Here is a 21,114-nt window from a genome sequence, read left to right on the forward strand (position 1 = left end):
TGGGTGGGTGGGTGGGTGGGTGGGTGGGTGGATGGGTGGATGGGTGGATGGATGGATGGATGGATGGATGGATGGATGGATGGATGGATGGATGGATGGATGGATGGATGGATGGATGGATGGATGGATGGATGGATGGATGGATGGATGGATAAACTCTATGATTCTATAATACAACTCTATGGTTCTATAATACAATTCTAAAATATAATACCTTACAACTATGATTCTATAACAAAGAGCCTCAGCTCCCCAGCTGTAAACAGAATGGTTTCATAATGCGGGGGTATAAGGTTGCCAATCTCCAGAGGAGGACTGGAAGTCTGGAATTACAACTGATATCCAGATGACAGAGATAAGTTCTCATGGAGAAAATGGCTCTGCTGGAGGGTGAACTTTATGGCGTTATACCTGCTGAAGTGCCTGCCCTGCTCAAATGCTATTATCCCCAGGCTTCACCCCAAATCCCAAGAATTTACCAATAATAACACAAGAGCCTGCTGGATCAGACCAGAGTCCATCTAGTCCAGCACTCTGCTACTCGCAGTGGCCCACCAGGTGCCTTTGGGAGCTCACATGCAGGAGGTGAAAGCAATGGCCTTCTGCTGCTGCTGCTGCTGCTCCCGAGCACCTGGTCTGCGAAGGCATTTGCAATCTGAGATCAAGGAGGATCAAGATTGGTAGCCATAGATCGACTTCTCCTCCATAAATCTGTCCAAGCCCCTTTTAAAGCTATCCAGGTGAGTGGCCATCACCACCCCCTGTGGCAGCATATCCCCCCCCCCCAAAAAAAATCTATAGTTAGCAATCATATCTTGATAACTATAACCGTGGCTAATCCAGAGAAATAAATCTAGAGAAATGTACGGAGGATATCTGTGGTAATAAATCACAATAGAAAGGAGAAATCATGTCCAATTTATTGCAGGTCCAACATATTTGAACCTTGGAAGGCCATGCACAGATAAGAAACGAGGAGCTGATATTTAGACAGCATCATCATTTGAAGTCCTTCTCTTCCCTCTTTCGGTTATTTTGTGGGGCAGGGGTGAGAGTGGAATATGCTGGATTAGCAAGCCTGAAAGAGACCAGTTTTCTGAACAATTTGTGGCACAGCTTTATCAAAGACATCCAGTTCCGTGATTCTTCCTTTCAGACACGAAAAAGCAGGTGTGAAATTGGAAACAGGGGCCATTTTGTTTTGTCTTAACTCACACACAGTACCACCTTTTCCTTTCCCCACTCAAAGCAGAGGGTATTGACAGCGGAGTCAGAAGTGATTTTATTCCATTTCTGATCTTGTTTTTAAATGAAGATGGAACTGTGTTTTATTTCTGTATAAGTTAGGTAGGAACAAACTGTATTAGATAGAAAGTAGGACTTATAGCTGTCTTTTGTATTTGCGTCTGCATGGAACCTCCTTGGCTCAAGGCAGGAATCCACCCCTGCTCCACCTGGGCATGTCTCTTTCATTTGTAAAACTCTGAATGGACGTTGACAAAAGGGACCCTGGAAGAAGAGCCCCCATCTGCCTAATCCCACCAGCAGGCAGATAAGGGTGCCGTCGTCGTTAGGTTTTGTTTCCTGACCCCAAGCACCCAAAAGACTCTTTTGTGTTTTTCCCGCCAGTGCCTACGTCATCGCCTCGCCCTGCCTCTGCCGCAAAATTCAAGAAGGGGCTGCCCACTGGACTCTAATTGGTTCCCATGTATTGCAGATGTATGATTGGTTACTATGTATTTTGTGAATGAATGGTTGTAGGCTGTCCTGTATTCTCCCGGACTCCCGATGGGAGAAAAGATTATTTAAGATGTGCATATAAGCTGTTGTAAAGCTGCTACGCAGCGCAGTTGCCGTGGTGCGGAGGTGCTGACACGTAGGTCAGCACCTCAATAAACTCTTTATTATTTCACTATACTCGCTATGTTGGGTCCTGTTTCTGTTCCTCTGCGCTGCCGAGAGCTGGTTGGTCTGAAGCTATTAAAAGTAACCCAGGCAGCGCGGTAACAGTATGACCTCAGGTAATGACACCATAGCATGTCACATTTTCTGCCCCTCCTCTGACACCGGCAGCCGATGACGGAGCTGGACCCTTGGGATGTTAGCGATTGAGGTAATTTGTCTGTTGTCCTTGGATGGATGGATGCCATGTTTCCACCAGATTCTCCCACCAAAACTCCGAGGACTTCCTGTGAACTCCTGGGCAAGCTGGCCTCTAGAGGTCCGTTTGCGGTCTCCTCCCCAAAGTTCAAAAACTGGGCGATTCCTGAATTTGAAAAATCTTTCAGTGTTCTTAACAGAGTGGCCTGGCAGGTGAAGCATCAAATCCTAAACAGAGTTACACCCTCCTAAATCTGTGGAACCCCATGGGGTTAGAAGGGTGTGACACCATTCAGGGCGGCACTGAAAGTCTAGGAGCAAGCAGCAGAACAAGAATGAAGGCGGACTATTTAGGCCATTAAAGGCTCAAGGTGGACTGTGGACCCCTCCCATGGACATAGGTATAGATTTTTATTGGGGGGCCACACCCCCACCCACCCCTAGGGCATGGCCATGCCTCCCTAAGCCCCGCCCCTGGCCTAGTGCTTATAAAAGCAGCTCTCCGAGGTCGGGGATGGCAGACTCCCCTGCCCTCCCCTGCCCTGCCCTCCCCTGCCCCTCCCCTCTGGGCAGAGGCATAGAGGAAAAATGGAGCCTGGTGCAAAATCTGAGTTTTGCACCCCGGCGCCCCCTGGGCAGCCTCTGTGATGCTGGAATCCACCCCCAAACAGCATCACTTTCAATGGTGTTCAAACTAGAGAGCCCAAATTCTCCTTTTAAATCCACCTTTAAGGGAGAATCTGGAGTTCCTAATTAAACAACATTGAACGTGATGCTGTTTGGGGGTGGATTGTCCCCTCCCCACAAATGTATGGAGCTCTTAGTCTTAAAAGGATGTCCCACTGGGTAGAATGACACCATTGACCAACTAAGGGGCAAACTAGATGGGACACTGTCCCCAGATTTGACCCATGGATGATGATGGCATGGATGTTATACATCCAGAGACTAGGAGATAGAAAGAGGAGCTTCTGTGAGGGGCAAAAGAACACTGCTGATGGATTCAGAGCAGGGAAGGAGAGAGATGCAGTGGCGTGGCACCAAAGGGGACAGGAGTGAAGTGCTAATTATTGCTTTCTAGGAATTGCAGTGGGTGGGATCAAAAGTGTTGAAGTAACAGGTTCCCACATGGTGGTGGGATTCAGAACTGTGGCGTAGCGCCAATGGGAGGCTGGGTGGGGGGAGCACGGCAGTAGCCCAGGCATTCTGGGTAGGGAGCATTTCCTGGGAATTTAGGGGCTGCTTAGGAGTTGCTTGAAGGACGCAGTCAGTGCGCCCGGTCCTTAGGCTGGGAAAGCGAGATGCAGGCATGCGAAGGCTGCCATGCGCGCCGGTGCACCTCCTGCTAGACTGCTTCAGAAGTTCTGCAATGGCGCTACTGCTGAGAGGAGGGAGTGTAACGAAGGCCAAAATCATGCTTGGGCAAGGAATCCTGTGTGGTAGGTACCCCCCTCTGCGGCACACAAATAGTAGTAACCTACTCTCGGGGAACCTGCTGAGGAACCTGCTGGGATCCCACCTCTGCATCTGGGTGCAGTTTCCCCCTCACTCTGACTCTGGAGAGGAGTGAGAGTACCAAGAAGACACTCCGACAGGAAAGTCCTTGTTGTGAGGGGAAGCAGAGAGTCGAAGAGAAGTTTGCTAGCTACCGTTTCATAGAAAGAGATTTCGGCTTTGAGATTGTTTAAAAGAAAGTAAATTTTTTTGCCCACTGTATCAATAAAAGTATCGACGAGCCTCTATATTGAAGCGGCGAGAGTGTTGGGCTAGGACTGGGGCAGGGGGGTCAACTCCCCACAGCTGTGAAGATCACCCAATGGGATCGCAAGGGGGGGGGTCAAGCTTCAGTCGGAGACTAGAGATGTCTCAAAATGGCCACTGCCCTGGAGAAAATGTCCGCTTTGGAGGGTAGATTGGATGGAATTATATCCTGCTGAGATTCCTTCACTCCCCAAACCACTCCTCCCCAGGTTTCACCCACCAAACCGCCAAGAATTTTCCAATTTGCAACTGGCAACTCTAGTAGCCCGAGCTCCTTGAATGAGGGGGGGAGGGGGTGTTACCGCTGCTGCTCGGGTAACAATAAGTGATTTCAGCTCAGTAACGTAATGAGGCGCAGGAAGCCGACGTTCTTCAAAGCAAAAGGATTTTATTTGCAGGTGATGGCCACAGCTCGGTCAGGAGAATCGCGCCCTTAGAGCAGCAGTGGCGTAGGAGGTTAAGAGCTCGTGTATCTAATCTGGAGGAACCGGGTTTGATTCCCAGCTCTGCCGCCTGAGCTGAGGAGGCTTATCTGGGGAATTCAGATAAGCCTGTACACTCCCACACACGCCAGCTGGGTGACCTTGGGCTAGTCACAGCTTCTGGGAGCTCTCTCAGCCCCACCTACCTCACAGGGTGTTTGTTGTGAGGGGGGAAGGTCAAGGAGATTGTAAGCCCCTTTGAGTCTCCTGCAGGAGAGAAAGGGGGGATATAAATCCAAGCTCTTCTTCAAACTCTTCTTGCAACGCAGTGCAAGAACTTTTATTCCCAAACTTCAAAGGGGCAAAGGGGCAGGGAAAGGGGAGGAGAGGGGGCAAGTCCCTTGCCAAACACCAATAAGAAAACAAACAAGATACAGTTACACTTTCTGAACGGGATTCCCAAATCCTGCTGTCAAACGTCTTCCCGCGAGATCTCGCAATGGTGCTGAACGGAGAGCAGATAAGGCCTATTCGGAATATCCGGGTGGGCTCGCTGCCGCACCCAGATATCTCCTCTATCAGATGGCGGGTTCCTTTGGTAATACCCTGAGGCTCCTGTCTCACTTCGTTGCAACAAAGAAAAGTTCAAACTGTCCAATGGTGGTCCCTGCACGTCTTCCAATGGCTGGGGACCTTTGGGTGCTGGCAACAGATTCAACCTGCAAGTCCAAAGAGGGTCTTTGTCTTCGTAAAGGAGTCGGCTGGGTGTTGGTCTAAGCTGCATTCCAGACCCAACTTCCTTGTCCCTTAATATCAAACCTTTCAGGCCACTGCTTTGGCCATCAGACACAAATTTCAAAAATAAAATTTCTAAACTTAAACGTTAGGGAAACCTTAAAGGGATATACTTATAGGCAAGACTTTCCTAAACCTAACAATAACAAAACCTGAAACTTAACTGGAGAACCGAGTCAAACTAAAATCCTAAACAGCGGGCACATCATGAATTCAACTAAAGAGGGGCTTTTATTACATCCTAGAATGGCATAAACAAGAGGGAAACCATATGTCATTGGCACAAGCATACATAAGCGTTCGCTATGAGCCTTATGGAAGCCTCTGAACCACACAAGTCTCCGTGTCCGGGCATGGAGCCAGTGTAGCCAGGCAATCTGACTCAGGAAAATATTTTGTTTATTTTCCTGGCGGTAACAGGGGGAGAATTATGAGCATTAATGGAATTCTTCCTCTGTCTTGCACAGTTAATTTTTTGCACACAGACTAATCTGAAATGATGAATTAAGTGCTAGGCAGTCCAAAGAATCTGAACAATCCAAAGATTCCTAAAGGCCGCGCCGGCTGTCCTCGGGCTTGCACTTGATTCATCCGAGTTTCCTAATTTACACCGAATGGTTTGAGAAAAGTCTTGGCGAATGGCAAATCAGGGAAAAAAAGGAAAGGAAAGGAGGGAATGCTGAATGTGGAGGCGCCGGAACTGTCCAGAATACGAGGCAAAATTGTTGTGATTCTCTGAACACAATTCCCCGTGGCTGAATTGTGGCTTATTAATTTATTTTGTAACAGTCCCTCAAAATCCGAGCGGTCTCAATATTATGCTGGTGAAACCTTTTTTCTTCTCCATCAATGGCCAAACCTGGCAGATTTTCCCACTCCCTCCAATGGGCTTGCTTTTTGTCTCACGTTCCCCTTCTCCTGAATTTTAGTTTTCGTAAAAGAATGACAGGGATTTAATCCCAGAATGAGAACCACACCTTTCCATTTCCAGTGTTCATTCCTGCACATTCAAGAACAAAAATGGGGCAAAAAAACTAGCATGATAGTCTATCTATTTGGAGATCCTTTTGGTTCCGTGTTTTTCTGAAGGGCACAAGTGATCCTGCGAGCCAGCAATGAAAAATGTGATCCTACCTAAAGCATGATGCAGCAGGATTGGGCTTCAGCACATGAGCGTGATAGCGGAGCCAGAAGTGATTTTATCCCACTTCTGGACTTGTTCAGAATCAAGATGGAACGATGGTTTATTTTCTGTATACGAAAAATAGGAACAAAACTGTTATTAGGTAGAAAGTAGGATTTATAGCTATCTTTTGCAATTGCGTCTGCATGGAACCTTGGCTCAAGGCAGGAATCCACCCCTGCCGCACCTGGGCATGTTCCTTTTATTTGTAAAACTCTGAACGGACGTTAACAAAAGGGACCCCGGAAGAAGCGCCTCCATCTGCCTAATCCCGCCAGCAGGCAGATAAGGGTGCCATCGTCGTTAAGTTTCGTTTCCTGACCTCAAGCACCCAAAGGACTCTTTGTGCTTTTCCCGCCAGTACCCGATAATGTCATTCGCATCTCGCCCTACTCCAGCATACGCGAGAATTCAAGAAGGGGCTGCCTGCTGGACTCCTGATGATTGGTTCCCAGGCTTTGGGCACAATGTGCGATTGGTTAGCATGTATTTTGTGAATGAATGGTTGTAGGCTGTCCTGTATTCTCCCGGACTCCCGGAGGGAGAAAAGATTATTTAAGATGTTGTAAAGCTGCTAGGCGGTTGCAGTTGCCGTGGTGCGGAGGTGCTGACACATAGGTCAGCATCTCAATAAAACCTTTTATTATCTGCTATACTCGCTGTGTTGGGTCCCGTTTCTGTTCCCCTGCGCTGTCGAGAGCTGGTTGGTCTGGAGATATTAAAAGATACCAGGCAGCGCGGTAATAAGAACACAGCATAACATTGGGAGAAGGGTAAAAGGTATAACTGAATAGCATGTATGTACAGAAAGAAAAAAATCAGGTTAATACATAGAATCATAGAGTTGCGTGTATGTACAGAAAGAAAAAAATCAGGTTAATACATAGAATCATAGAGTTGGAAGAGACCCCATGGGCCATCCAGTCCAACCCCCTGTCATTCAGGAACAGACAATCAAAGCACTCCCGACAGATGGCCATCCAGCCTCTGTTTCAAAACCTCCAAACAGGAAGACTCCACCACCCTCCTAAGCAGCATATTCCACTGTCAAACAGCCCTGACGGTCAGGAAGTTCTTCCAAACGTTTAGGTGGAATCTCTTTTCCTGCACCTTGAATCCATTATTCTGTGTCCTAGTTTCTGAGGCAGAAGAAAACAAGTTTGTTCCTTCTTCAACATGACATCCCTTCAGATATTTAAACATAGCTATCATGTCCCCCCTTAACCTTCGCTTCTCCAGACTAAACATCCTCAGCTCCCTAAGTCTCTCTTTGTACGGCATGGATTCCAGACCTTTTACCACTTTGGTTGCCCTCCTCTGGACATGTTCCAGCTTGTCAATATCCTTGTTAAATACAACCCATTACACATTCTACAATGACCATCTCATCGTTGACTGAAAGTTAACTCTAGATTCATGCATACAATTAAAAAAATTAGATGAGTTACTTTTTGTTTTTCTAATATTTTAATACATTTCGGCTGTTTTCTTTTAGGTTTCAAACCGCGTTATTGTTTCCCTGTTTGAATAAGTTTTCAAAAGGTATTCTGTAAAAGGTTCCCAGTTTTCTAGAAAGTTTTCAATATTACAGAAGTCAGTTTTGCCATTTCTGCATATTCTGTGACTTTCAATATCATAAGAACAAACATAAGAACATAAGAACTAGCCTGCTGGATCAGACCAGAGTCCATCTAGTCCAGTGCTCTGCTACTCGCAGTGGCCCACCAGGTGCCTTTGGGAGCTCACGTGCAGGAGGTGAAAGCAATGGCCTTCTGCTGCTGCTGCTGCTCCCCCGAGCACCTGGTCTGCTAAGGCATTTGCAACCTCAGATCAAGGAGGATCAAGATTAGTTGGCCATAGATGGAAGGCTTCTCCATAAATCTGTCCAAGCCCCTTTTAAAGCTATCCAGGTTAGTGGCCATCACCACCTCCTGTGGCAGCATATTCCAAACACCAATCACACATTGCGTGAAAAAATGTTTCCTTTTATTCTCCCCCCCGCCCCAGCATTTTCAATGAATGCCCCCTGGTTCCAGTATTGTGAGAAAGAGAGAAAAATTCTCTCTCTGCCAGCATTTTTTTCTACCCCATGCATAATTTTATAGACTTCAATCATATCCCCCCTCAGGCGTCTCCTCTCCAAACTAAAGGAGTCCCCAAAGCGGCTGCAGCCTCTCCTCATAAGGAAGGTGCTCCAATCCTTCAATCATTCTTGTTGCCCTTCTCTGCACTTTTTCTATCTCTTCGATATCCTTTTTGAGATGTGGCAACCAGAACTGAACACAGTACTCCAAGTGCGGTCACACCACGGCTTTATATAAGGGCATGACAATCCTTGCAGTTTTATTATCAACTCCTTTCCTAATTATCCCCAGCATAGAGTTTGCCTTTTTCACAGCTGCCAGGCATTGAGTTGACATTCAGTCAATATCCAGTTCTCCTTTGTTGATCTTTTACTGTCTCTCCATTTTCTGCATCTTTATAACTCTTTAGTCATTGCTGCAGTAGTCATTTACATAAAGATCTGTCTGTGTTGATTAGAAATATCTCCCTTGAGTCGCAACGAGAAAGCCTCCATTTCCCCCCAATTGCTGTCTTCAGAATCTGTTGTATTTCTTTTAACATCATGTCCAAATTTTTTTAGCTTCTTTATACATTCACCATATATGAAAGACCCCTCTTGTTGGCACGTCCAGCATTTGTTAGACACACTTTTATACATCTTTACCAATTTTTTTTGCATCCAATACCATCTATATATCATTTTGTAATAAATTTCCTTCAAATTATAACCTGCTCTGAACTTTACATCTTTCCTCTACAGTTTCTCCCACCATTTCCACCAACATTTCAGCCATTTGGGTTTGTATGTCAGCTCTGTTGAGAGACAAGCAAGAAAATTATTACTGCTAACATTTCCCAATTAATACAAATGTTAAAAATGGTAAATGTTAAAAATGTTAAAAATGTTAAAAAGGCTAGAAATAGTTAGAAATACTTAGTTAGGTTTGTAGAGTGCATGCAGCCATGTGAGTTTGTGGGTCAGCTTTGTTGAGAGACAAGTAAGAAAATTATTACTGCTAAAAAATTATTACTGGTAAACATTCCCCATTTTAATAATTTATGTTCTTGTTAAACCAATTTTGTAAAATTGTTACTTAATATAAAAGTTAAAAAAGTTAAAAAAAAGATAAAATGTTATAAATGTTATAAATGTTAAAAATGGTTAGAAATACTTAAATGGTGTTAGATATTACTATAATCTAATGTACAAATTATACTATGTTGTTTATTTATTTATAGAAAGACCTGTGCATGGCAAATGAATGAATAATTTTTCCTGAAAGAATAGCTTCTCCTGAGGAAGACTACATTGAAAACGTACTTAAAAACGCGTGAGTCGTTTGGGAAGTACTTTCTATATGGAATATAATCATCCACAAGATATTGAAAAAATGAACTATTTTCGTTCAGTAGATATTGAAGATATGGATTATATATCTCAAAAATGAACTTTTGTTGTTGAAAAAATATTTTACTTGTTTTTCAAAAAACTGGATGTACAATCATTGGATTCAGTAATTGGACAATTATAGTAAGATATATAAATTCATTTATTGAATATATCGATCCTCCGTCTTTAGTGTGTGACGCGCTGTCTTGTTCCTCTCTTATATACGTTACACATAATTTGGTTTTTTGGCATCTGTTTGGTTTTTGACGTGAGGAAAAAAATTAAAATTCTCCTTAAAAAAAGAAAAGAAAACGATGGGGGATTCCTAACACACCAGGTTCTACTTTGGAACAAGGCCAGCTAAATCAGAATCCTGACATCTGGTGAGAAATTCAAAGGACTTGGGAAGCATCCCTAGTCCTAAGCTTGGCTTGGAGTTATATACCTGTACTTTCCTCTAGGCGCACCTGGAATTTACTTTTAACTATACGTGATGAAAAGCATTGTCAACCTCAAGAGGTGAGCCAGGTGGGGTGACGTTACATTTCCAAGGGAATTATGTAGGAGGTGCCCTGTTAACAACTCAGGTGATTTCAAGTTCGGTTCTTTAAAAAATCGCAAAAGGGGGAAACTTCCACATTAGCCAGCAACCTCTCCCCTCAGGGATGTAGGTAAGGGGGGGTTCACCCCCCCATTACATGTCTGAAGCAAATTGTCTCCAGGTGCCCACCCTGCTCTGACCCCCCACCTGGAGACTGGGCTCTACCCCACTCCGCCCCCCCCCCCGGCCTCCCAGCTGGCAGCCAGCCGTCCCTTTTGCCCTCCCCTCTGGGGAGGCCAGAAGAGACTGTGATTCCCAGCCTTGGAGAGCCGCCTTTATAGAAACTGAGGCTAGGGGCGGGTTCAGGGGGTGGAGCTTCGGGAGGCAAGGCCATGCCCCAGCCCCCTGAACCCACCCCATTAAAAAATCTATACCTACATCCAGAGGTGGGATCCAGCAGGTTCTCACAGGTTCCCGAGAGTAGGTAACTACTTATTTGTGTGTGCCGAGAGGACGTTACTAATTGGTGATTTTGCCACGTGATTTTTGCCTTAGTCACGCCCCTCCTCTCAGCAGTAGTGCGCAGAACTTGAAGCAGTCTAGCAGGAGGTGGACCGGCGTGTGTGGCAGCCTGCGCCTGCGTGCATTTGTTTCCCGCCCAAGGACCGGTGCAGCGGCAGCATCCTTGCCACAGCCCCGCCCAGGAATTCCCGGCCACGCCCCATCGTGCCCCGCCCAGCCCCACTGGCGCTACGCCACTGTTTGAATCCCACCACCATGGGAACCTGTTACTAAAATTTTTGGATCCCACCACTGCCTACATCACTGTTTCCCCTCCATCCTGCAGTGGAAGTGACAACTGGCATGAGAACTGGAAGGACTAGAACCAGGAGAAAAGAACTATATCATGCACTATATCATACAGAGACACAACAGGAGCTTTTCATACTCCCTTAAAAGCAATAAAGATGGTTGGGAAATGGATGGTGCCTCTCAGGCAGATAGAAGGTTTCCCTGGAGGGTCCTAATTTATGGACACAGAGCAAACCATTCTTTCTGTTTCTCTGTATTGTTTAATGATCCAAACTCATAATGACCTCCTCCCAGCAGAAGACGATTAGGAGGAGACCAGAACTGAATAACAGCACTGACAGAGATACACCGGGTAGCCTCCTATTTAAGTGCCTTGAGATCAGAAGATACTTTAATGGTTTCATTTGTTTCTCATGGTATACTATCACAGCATATTATGTGGAAATTACTGAATGACAGGGCCTGATTCACCTGGCCAAGTTTTATGGGTAAACCATGTCCTCTGGCCACTGCAAGATGGGTGGAGCTCGGCGTCAGGAGCGCATTATTCATTTGACACCAGAGGAAAGGTTCCCTGTTATTCCCACAGAAGAAGTTCTTTCTCAGGCTCTTCAGCGGCTTAAGATTCAGGTTATTCTATTAGAACGCAGGAGGAACCTTGCAGGATGAGAAACTAAAAGCACCACAGTTTATCAAAACATTCACCATTTTTGCAGCGTCAAAAACACAACAGAGGAATGTCGATTTCCCGTGCTATTGGGCACATGCAGGGACTTAACAGGGAGCTAGCTTGTTTCTTTAAAAAGAAATCGACCTGGACATTTTCGATATAATAACAAAAAAATAAACTGTGGCAAGATAAACAGGGCGAAATGTTGAAGATATGGACCATATATGCGGACTGGATGAAAGAAGCTGGAGTCCACGAGGAGAGATGGGAGAAGAGATTACAAAGAATGAACTTACTGCTATTTGATAAAACTATGAAGAAAATATAGGGGGGAAGGGGGAAAAGGGGGAAATGTATTGTTTGAAAACGAAGGAAGAAGAGTATTAATATAAAATGGAATATTCAAATGATACAATAAAAATTATTTAAAAAATAAAAATAAAAGAAATCGGCAAAGCAAGGGATAGAAAGTGAAGACTACTTCCAGTCTTTGCAACTTGATCCTGATCAAGTTTTATTGATACAATAAATACAATAAATTTTATTGATACAATAAATTATTGAAACAATACATACAATTGAAGAGATCGCCAATTTCATTGCAGAGATAGTTGAGAGTTCCCAGTGGGGCCTTTTATCTATCATGTATCCATGCAATTGTTCCCGATTCATGTAACTTTTTTCTGACCATGCCAATAAAGGCTTATGTAGGTATGTATGATAAATACAATAAATACAATTTTATTGATACAATAAAAATTATTTAAACAATAAAAATAAAAGAAATCAACAACGCAAGAGCTAGAAAGTGAAGACGAGTACTTCCAGTCTTCACAACTTGATCCGAATAATATGCCTCCATATCCTAGTACTAATGATATGTTGTGTGACTAAACGGCTCAGTCCATTTATCAACTTGCAACAAACTTTACTTAAACAGTATATGTAGATATGTAACTGTTACATCACAGGACAAGACAAACGAAGAAAGTAAGAGGCCGCCTGTGATTCTACCGAGTTGTTTCCCTCCTGTTAAACGGAGGATATCAACAGTCGCTCCCGTTCTCCTCAGCTCTTAACATTTGTGATAGATAAATATCTGTGTATATCCCTTTAAGGGCGATTCCACACCCGAGTAAAATAGGTTCGACCCAGTTCCCTGAGAAGGGTACTGAACTAGGTCGAAGCCATTGTTGTTCCCCACTGCAACCAGCTTGATCCCAGCTCGGAGGGCGGGATCATCCTGTGCCTCTTCGCCGCTCCGTTCCGATTGGCTACTGTTCTGCGGCCACGTTCCGTCTATCCCCACACGCGTTATTAAAAAACTGCCACAGGAGTGGAGGGACGAAGGTGGCGTTGTTTGATTGGCCAGCTGTACGCATGCCCGAAACACTCAGCAGTGATTGGCTGAATGGGGGACTCCTGGCACCAGAGATTCCGCACTTTACTGGAATCGAGCTGAGTTCGAGCTGGGTTCCCTGAAAAAGTAGTCGTTCCCAACTGGAGTCGGAAATTTGACCGTTACACGGGGCAAAGCTGGTACAAAACCACATTGATCCCAGTGGTTGTGTGGAGCACTCAGGTCGAACGCAGCTCGAACTTAGGTTGATAACCCAAGTGCAGAATCGATCTAAGTGGACCCTCACAAACTTGTTTCCGTCTGTCCCCCAAGGGTTGCCACCTCCCGGTAGGGAAATTCCTAGAAATGTGAGGGTGAAGCTTGCAGAGGGCAGAATTTGGGAAGGGAGCTCAGTAGGCATGTGATTCCGTAGCCCCCAAAGCCGCCATTTTCTCCATGGGATTGATCACTGTGATCTGGAGAGTGATCAATGTCCCTTTCAGTGCCAACCAGAAGTGATGTCATCACATCGTTGACAATATGGAGACACTCTGGTATTTGGGCAAAAGCTCTATGGTAAAAATGGCTTCTACCCTCCCCAGGCTCCGACCCCAAATTTCTAGGAATTGTCCAGCCCATAGTTGGCAACCCTATGGGCTCCAGGCAAACTCTGGAGGGCTTGGGGAGGGGGGAATGGGGTTTATTACTAATATGCCCTGGACCTTACTACGGACAGTTGTTAAAAATACTTGAACTTGTCCCCATATAGCTGTGTGTGTGGGGGGTCCCTTTTCCCATTCTTTTCAGTACCAGATGGTCACCTTTGTGAACCAGGATGGGCGGGAAACGGCATCACCCTAGAAGGCCGTGCTCCTGCGGCCGCACGCGCAGGAGGCTGCCACACTGCCTTGTGCCCCAGAAGGCAGTGCGGCAGCCTTCCAAAAATCGGGACAATTGAAATAACCTGCGGGACGCGGGACAAATTGTTTGAGGGTGGGACTGTCCCGCCAAAAGCGGGACGTCTGGTCAGCCTATTTTAACTGCTCCCTTTCTTTATTTCCCTCTTTCCCCTCATTTTCCCAACCTTTCCGACTGTGTCCCCCTTCCTTCTTTCTCTGCTATTTCCCTTTGGGTCAGCCTATCTTTATCTTTTTCTTATTTGTTCTAACCTTCCCTTCTACCTTACCGATTGTCTTTAAGCTACACTAAATTTGGGGAGGGGTTAAGTTTGGTTTGGCAACTCTGGGATGGAGATATGGGAGATGGAGCCAGAGGAAGATGGAGTTTTCAGAAGGGGAGGGATATAAGACCATAAAGTCCACCTTCCAAAGCAGCCATTTTTTCTGGAGGAATTGACCTTGGTCGTATGGAGATCAGCCGTAATAGTGTAAGATCTCCAGATGTTACCTGGAGGCTGGTAACCCTAGGAGTAATATGCTCACTACATGCTCAGTCCAGGGGGGTGCTTAGATTAAACCAGGGGTCTTCAAACTATGGCCCTCCAGATGTTCATGGACTACAATTCCCATCAGCCTCTGCCAGCATGGCCAAGTGGTAGGGCTCATGGGAATTGTAGTCTCTGAACATCTGGAGGGCCATAGTTTGAAGACCCCTGGATTAAACCCTGAAGTCTGGCACCCTTTCCCCCCAGTGGCTGTTCAGAAGCTTTGGGTAAGAAGGGCACAGAGGTCAAAGCCCTCCTCAGCATCCAGAGGTACACTGCCTCACAACATGGAGGTTCTATTTTGCCGTAATAAAGTTCAGCATTTAGGTAGTATTTTCAGTGTTCACCCCACATTCACATACATCTGTCCTGAATATCTTGTCTACCAGCTTCATTGGGATCTGAGGGCTACTATTATAGGAGAGAGTAACAGCCACATTACGACATACATGACATATAAACATAGGCAGGTCATGAGAGAAAGGGATGACTCAGTGCTCATCTTTCGTACACGCTGATCAACCGCAGGTCAGGAAAGAAATTTCCTCCAGGCCAGGTTGACCACATATCCTGGAGGGTTTTTGTCTTCCTTTGGGCCTAGAGCAGGGGTCACCAGGGGGAAGAGATGGTGTGGGAGGTAGATACACATTTCCTGTGTTGCACAAGGGTTGGACTAGATGACTCTTGAGTTCCCTCCCAACACTGTGTTTCTTTGTCCTATGTTACGTCATTTCCTCCTTGTCACCTTTTTGCTACGCCGAAAAGCCCTCAAACTCTTTCGCGGGGTGGGGTGGCAACTCTGATCCTTTTCAGACATCCTTTCCAGCCCCTTTTCTAGCATTCTGGCGACCCAGTCCTGGTTCAAAGGCAGGTGGCTGGAGCGATCCTCCCCGAAGAAACAAGGAAATAATCCGAAGATGTTTTCACTTATCTACCAATAACCCTTGCTCAAGACTGATTATGGGGGCGGGGGAGAGAGCGTTGAACATAAGTAATAATTTACTAGTCATCCACTCGATTCATCCTGTAAGGCTCGGAAAAGGAGGATCGGCTAAGAGGTGTGGAGGAAGTCAAGCCCTTTGAGAGAGAGAGAGAAAAAAAATAGAACAGAGAGACTTATTGCAGTTTATAGCTGGAGGAATTTAAAAAGGGAGGAGTCTTCCACTTTCCTGCCTTTGGGCAGCCAGGAGAAGTGATCGGTTGCCTGTCTCCTGGATAAAAACTCAGAAGCAGGTCAGATCATGCACAGAGCATCGTAAATCGATGCCACATCGTCCCCGAGCATCTGGAAGAGCCGGAGAGCATGGGACCGTTTCAGAGCCTAGTCCTGCTCTCCTTCCTCAGCACTGCAGCCGCTTCAGAGGGTAAGTCCCTGCCGGGTGCCTTGATTTGTAGGACCTGCTTTGTGGGGAAACCTTGCTGCTTGCCTCAAATTGCCCACAACAAATGCTGCTGCGTGGTTTCCATTACAGGGGGCAGGGGACCCACCTTCCCAAATAGTTTCCTTTTATAATCTGCACCTTCTCCTGGTTTGGGTGGATTTCTTTCCCCCCTCTTTTCCTTGCATCTTTGGGATTCTATTCCTGTGGTTTATTAGGATTTCTAACAAGACTGGGTCTTGGGGGTGTGTTTTTTTAGCTGGAGGGATAACTAGAAAGGCTGTTGGCAGAATCACGCTCAAAGCAAACGGCACCGAAAGGATGTTCTGTACATCGTGTAGCTGTTGTGTCTCTCCCCCCTGCTATTTGTGTAGTGCTTCGGTAACATGGTATCAGGTTCTCTCGGAAGAGAGGGTGCTATTTTATCTCCAGATTGATTTTTCCGTCCCCATCACCCCAAGTGGAAACGATCGCACTTTTCTCCCGCCCTTCCCCCAAGCAGCACTTTTGGGTTTTTTCTTCTTCCCTTCTTCTCTTGTGTTCACAACAACATTGTGAGGTAGGTCAGAGTGAGGAAAAGAGCAGCTGGTCTTGGGGAGATTCAGGGCGTTGTGAACCCGGGTTCCTGAATACTAGGGGAGTCTTACCAGTTACCACCGAACCCCTTCTTTGCTGTGACTATAGAGCAGATCTTTTGGGTTTGTAATATGGGAAGAATGAAATCAGGAATGGGCCAAATCCATGCAGTTGGTGTCACTCCGTCCCCGAAAACGTGATCTGAGGATCAAATTTGGGTTTTGTCAAAGTGACCTGCTCGCCGTGGCTCAGGTTCCATGCAAAAACCCACTGCTAGCAAATTTGCTGAGTTCCCCCAAGGCACGAGGCGTTTATACTCAGCAGGGGCGACTCTCAGAGGAATCATTCAGATGAACAAAGGGGCAACAGTATTAGGGTATCAAGCATAAGCATAAGCATTTTATTGTCACTGTGCAGGCACAACGGAATTTACAGCAGCATTCCTCGATGCACACCATTTCAGACTCATGCCCCATCCTCACTTTCCCCTTCCTCCACCCATCCCTACACAGCCCCAAACACATCAACACGAAGCCGCGGAGTTCAGCATAGCCGCAGCTCTAGAGTAGAAGCTGTCTCTAAGCCTCTTGGTCCTAGTTTTGATAGACCTGTATCGTCTGCCGGATGGTCACAGTTCAAAAAGAGAGTGTGCCGGATGAGACGGGTCTCTCAGAATATTTGGGGCTTTCTTTAGGCGTCGGGAATTATAGAGTTCTTCCAAGGAGGGGAGAGGGCAGCCGATAATCCTCAAGGACCCTGCTGCATAAAAATCCAATATATGCTTTATAAAATAGAAATGAGCAATATTTGAACTTGTGCTGTGAGCCCTCCAGGGGGGTGAGGGAGGGGTTTATAAGTCTGGGGTGCTGTGTGGTTTCCGGGCTGTCTGGCCGTGTTCTAGCAGCATTCTGTCCTGACATTTCGCCTGCATCTGTGGATTGAAGCTAAAAAATTTTTTTTGGGGGGGGGGGGTTCAAAGGGTCGTTCGAAATATCCGTGGGGAGCATCATATTTGCCTCTTGATGCCAACCCCAGAATTTGGACACGGCTAGAATATCGCATTGCATTACAGAGCCAGCAGGTATATTATTATTATTATTATTATTATTATTATTATTATTATTATTATTATAAATTTAGTATACCGCCCTATCCCCTATACTGGTTAAGAGCAGTGGGCTCTACTCTGGAGAAGAAGGTTCAATTCCCCACTCCTGCATACGAAGCCTGCTTGGCGCCCTTGAGCCGGTCACAGTTCTCTCAGAACTCTCAACTCCACACAGAAGTCAGCAATGGCCAATCCCCTCTGAATGTTTCCTGCCTCGAAAACTCTACAGCACAGGTGTCGAACTCGCGGCCCTGTAGTTCATAACATCTGGAGGGTTGCAAGTTTGACACCTATACTCTACACTACAGCATAGGCAGAGGTGGGATCCAGCAGGTTCTCACAGGTTCCCGAGAGTAGGTTACTAATGATTTGTGTGTACCGAGAGGGGGTTACTAATGGGTGGTTTTGCCACGTGATTTTGGCCTTAGTTACGCCCCTCCTCTCAGCAGTAGCGCGCAGAACTTGAAGCAGTCTAGCAGGAGGTGCACCGGCATGTGTGGCAGCCTGCACCTGCGTGCATTCGTTTCCCGCCCAAGGACCGGCATCCTTGGCACAGCCCCACCCAGGAATGCCCCGCCCCTGGAATGCCCGGCCACACCCCCTTCGTACCCCGCCCCGCCCCATTGGCGCTACGCCAGAGTTTGAATCCCACCACCATGGGAACCTGTTCCTAAAATTTTTTGATCCCGCCACTGAGCATAGGTGTCAAACTCGCGGCCCTCCAGATGTTATGGACTACAGTTCCCATCATCCCCTGACAGCATGATGCTGGCCGCGAATGATGGGAACTGTAGTCCATAACATCTGGAGTTTGACACCTGTGCTCTACAGGGTCGCTGTAAGTCAGGTGTGACTCGATAGCACGTTTCTCCACCACAACGCATTGTGTGCCTTGACCCGGACAGTCCAGGCTGGCCTGGTCTTGTCAGATCTCAAAAGCTAAGCAGGGTTGGCCTTGGTTAGAATTTGGAAGGGAGACCACCAACCAATATCAAGGTCATGATGCAGAAGCAGGCAGGCTCAAACCACTTCTGTGTCTGTCACTTAGAAAACATTGGGGGGTCACCATAAGTCAACTGTGACTTGACATCAAAAGATGAGTGTTGTGTAGAAGAGCAACCACGTAAACATGAGGTCCCTGCTGGCTTGTTGACTCAGGGGTCTGCAACCTGCGGCTCTCCAGATGTTCATGGACTACAATTCCCATCAGCCCCTGCCAGCATGGCCATAGTTCTCTCAGAACTCTCAACTCCACACAGAAGTCAGCAATGGCAAATCACCTCTGAATGTTTCCTGCCTCAAAAACTCTACAGCATAGGTGTCGAACTCGCGGCCCTCCAGATGTTCATGGACTACAGCTCCCACCATCCCCTGCCAGCATGATGCTGCCCCAGACCAACTGGCCCAGACCAACTGGCCATCCCCTGAATGAAACAAATGAGTCTCTCCAGAGTGTGTTTATGATTTTTTTTAATTTAAAAAAGAATCTTTATCTGATCTGTCGCGATTGTTTAGGGAAATGGCCGACATTGGGAAGTTTTTGTTAGCGTGAGAAGAATGGCCACTTGAGTAAATATCCTATGCTGTTACCTACAGTGGCACGCAGAGATGCAGAATCTTAAAAAACATATAATATAAACAGCACAGTCGTTAGGAAGGAAGGAGGGACTTCTGGAGGGCTTGAACAGACAAAGAATTGGACTCGAATCGAATGGGTGGCGGGTGGGGGAGAGAAACCTGAGTTAAACAGCTCCTTTACTGAGATACAACTGAAACATGATAAAATGATGTACAAGGTCGAGATTTTGTTTTCTGTATACCCACGAGAACTCAGGGCAGCCTTTAACGAGAATCAGAACGGACAAAAATAAATCCTTCTACTCGGAAGGCGTAATTGACCTCTGGGATTCATTGCCACAAGCTTAGATGACTTTTACCGTGTTTCCCCGAAAATAAGACAGCGTCTTATATTAATTTTTGCTCCCAAAGATGCGCCATGTCTTATTTTCAGGGAATGTCTTATTTTTCTCTGTCTGTTCGTCGGACATGCTTCCAAACAAAAACTTTGCTGCGTCTTACTACCTCATTTATTTATTCTGTGCTGAATTCCCCTAATGGAGCAGCAGTGGCGTAGTGGTTAAGAGCAGGTGCATTCTAATCTGGAGGAACCGGGTTTGAGCTGTGGAGGCTTATCTGGGGAATTCAGATTAGCCTGTGCACTCCAACACACGCCAGCTGGGTGACCTTGGGCTAGTCACAGTTCCTCTGAGCTCTCTCAGCCCCACCTACCTCACAGGGTGTTTGTTGTGAGGGGGGAAGGGCAAGGAGATTGTAAGCCCCTTTGAGTCTCCTGCAGGAGAGAAAGGGGGGATATAAATCCAAACTCCTCCTCCTCCTCCTCCTCCTCCTCCTCCTCCTCCTCCTCTTCTTCTTCTTCTTCTTCTTCTTCTTCTTCTTCTTCTTCTTCTTCTTCTTCTTCTTCTTCTTCTTCTTCTTCTTCTTCTTCTTCTTCTTCTTCTTCTTCTTCTCCTCCTCCTATGTGGCCATGGACAAGCCGTTGTAGTCCATACCACTGTGATATGGGGTTGATAAAGGGTTGCCAACTCTGGGTTGAGAAATACCTAGAAATTCGGAGTGGCACTTGGGGACGGCAGTGCTCTCCATAGTGTATAATGCCATAGAGTTCACCACGCAAGGCAGCCATTTTCTTCAGTAGACCTGATCTCTCAAGATCAGTTGTAATTCCAGAAGACCTTCAGGCCCCAACCTGGAGTTGACAGCCCTACTTGGAATCCACCCTGAAAAGCAGACATTTTCTCAAGGGAAACTGATTGCTCTAGTCTGGAGACAAATTCTACTTCAACTCTAACACTGGACGAAGGTGGATTTCAATGGGAAATAGTCAAATATTCTACATGAATGTATCTATCAATGGCGGCTGGCCATGAAAGCTAAATGGAACTTCCATGTTAAGAAGCAGTGGAGCTCTGAATACCAATTCTTGAGGGCAGGAATACCAGGTGTCCTGGGTTTCGATGCCCTGCTTGTAGACCTTCCAGCTGCTTCTGGCAAGAAACAGGAACTGGGGTTATGGATCTTTTTTCTAATCAAGATGGATTCTTCTAATCAAGATGGGAGCGGCAGTGGCGTAGTGGTCAAGAGCAGGTAAATTCTAATCTGGAGGAACCGGGTTTGATTCCCAGCTCTGCCGCTTGAGCTGTGGAGGCTTATCTGGGGAACCAGATAACCACACACGGCAGCTGGGTGACCTTGGGCTAGTCACAGTTCTTCGGACCTCTCTCAGCCCCACCTACCTCACAGGGTGTTTGTTGTGAGGGGGAAAGGGCAAGGAGTTTGTCACCCCTTTTGAGTCTCCTTACAGGAGAGAAAGGGGGGATATAAATCCAAACTCTTCTTCTTCTTCTTGGGCTCTCTTCCCTTTTGGTTGATGGCTGCTTCATCAGATTTTTTCCCTTTCTTTCTTTCTTTCTTTCTTTCTTTCTTTCTTTCTTTCTTTCTTTCTTTCTTT

At 46.3% G+C, this 21,114-nt stretch overlaps 1 protein-coding gene across 1 annotated transcript in view; it reads left to right on the forward strand.

Annotated features, from left to right (window-relative positions):
- The first annotated feature begins 15,457 nt into the window (after positions 1-15,457).
- Positions 15,458-21,114, forward strand: part of CA4 (carbonic anhydrase 4) — a 64,696-nt gene continuing 59,039 nt past the window's right edge. The window contains exon 1 of the mRNA XM_048518469.1: positions 15,458-15,886. Coding sequence (XP_048374426.1) covers positions 15,826-15,886 — 61 coding nt within the window. The 5' untranslated portion in view covers positions 15,458-15,825. The remainder of the gene's footprint in view (positions 15,887-21,114) is intronic.

This window comes from Sphaerodactylus townsendi, linkage group LG16 (assembly GCF_021028975.2).
Source record: "Sphaerodactylus townsendi isolate TG3544 linkage group LG16, MPM_Stown_v2.3, whole genome shotgun sequence".
Taxonomy (NCBI): domain Eukaryota; kingdom Metazoa; phylum Chordata; class Lepidosauria; order Squamata; family Sphaerodactylidae; genus Sphaerodactylus; species Sphaerodactylus townsendi.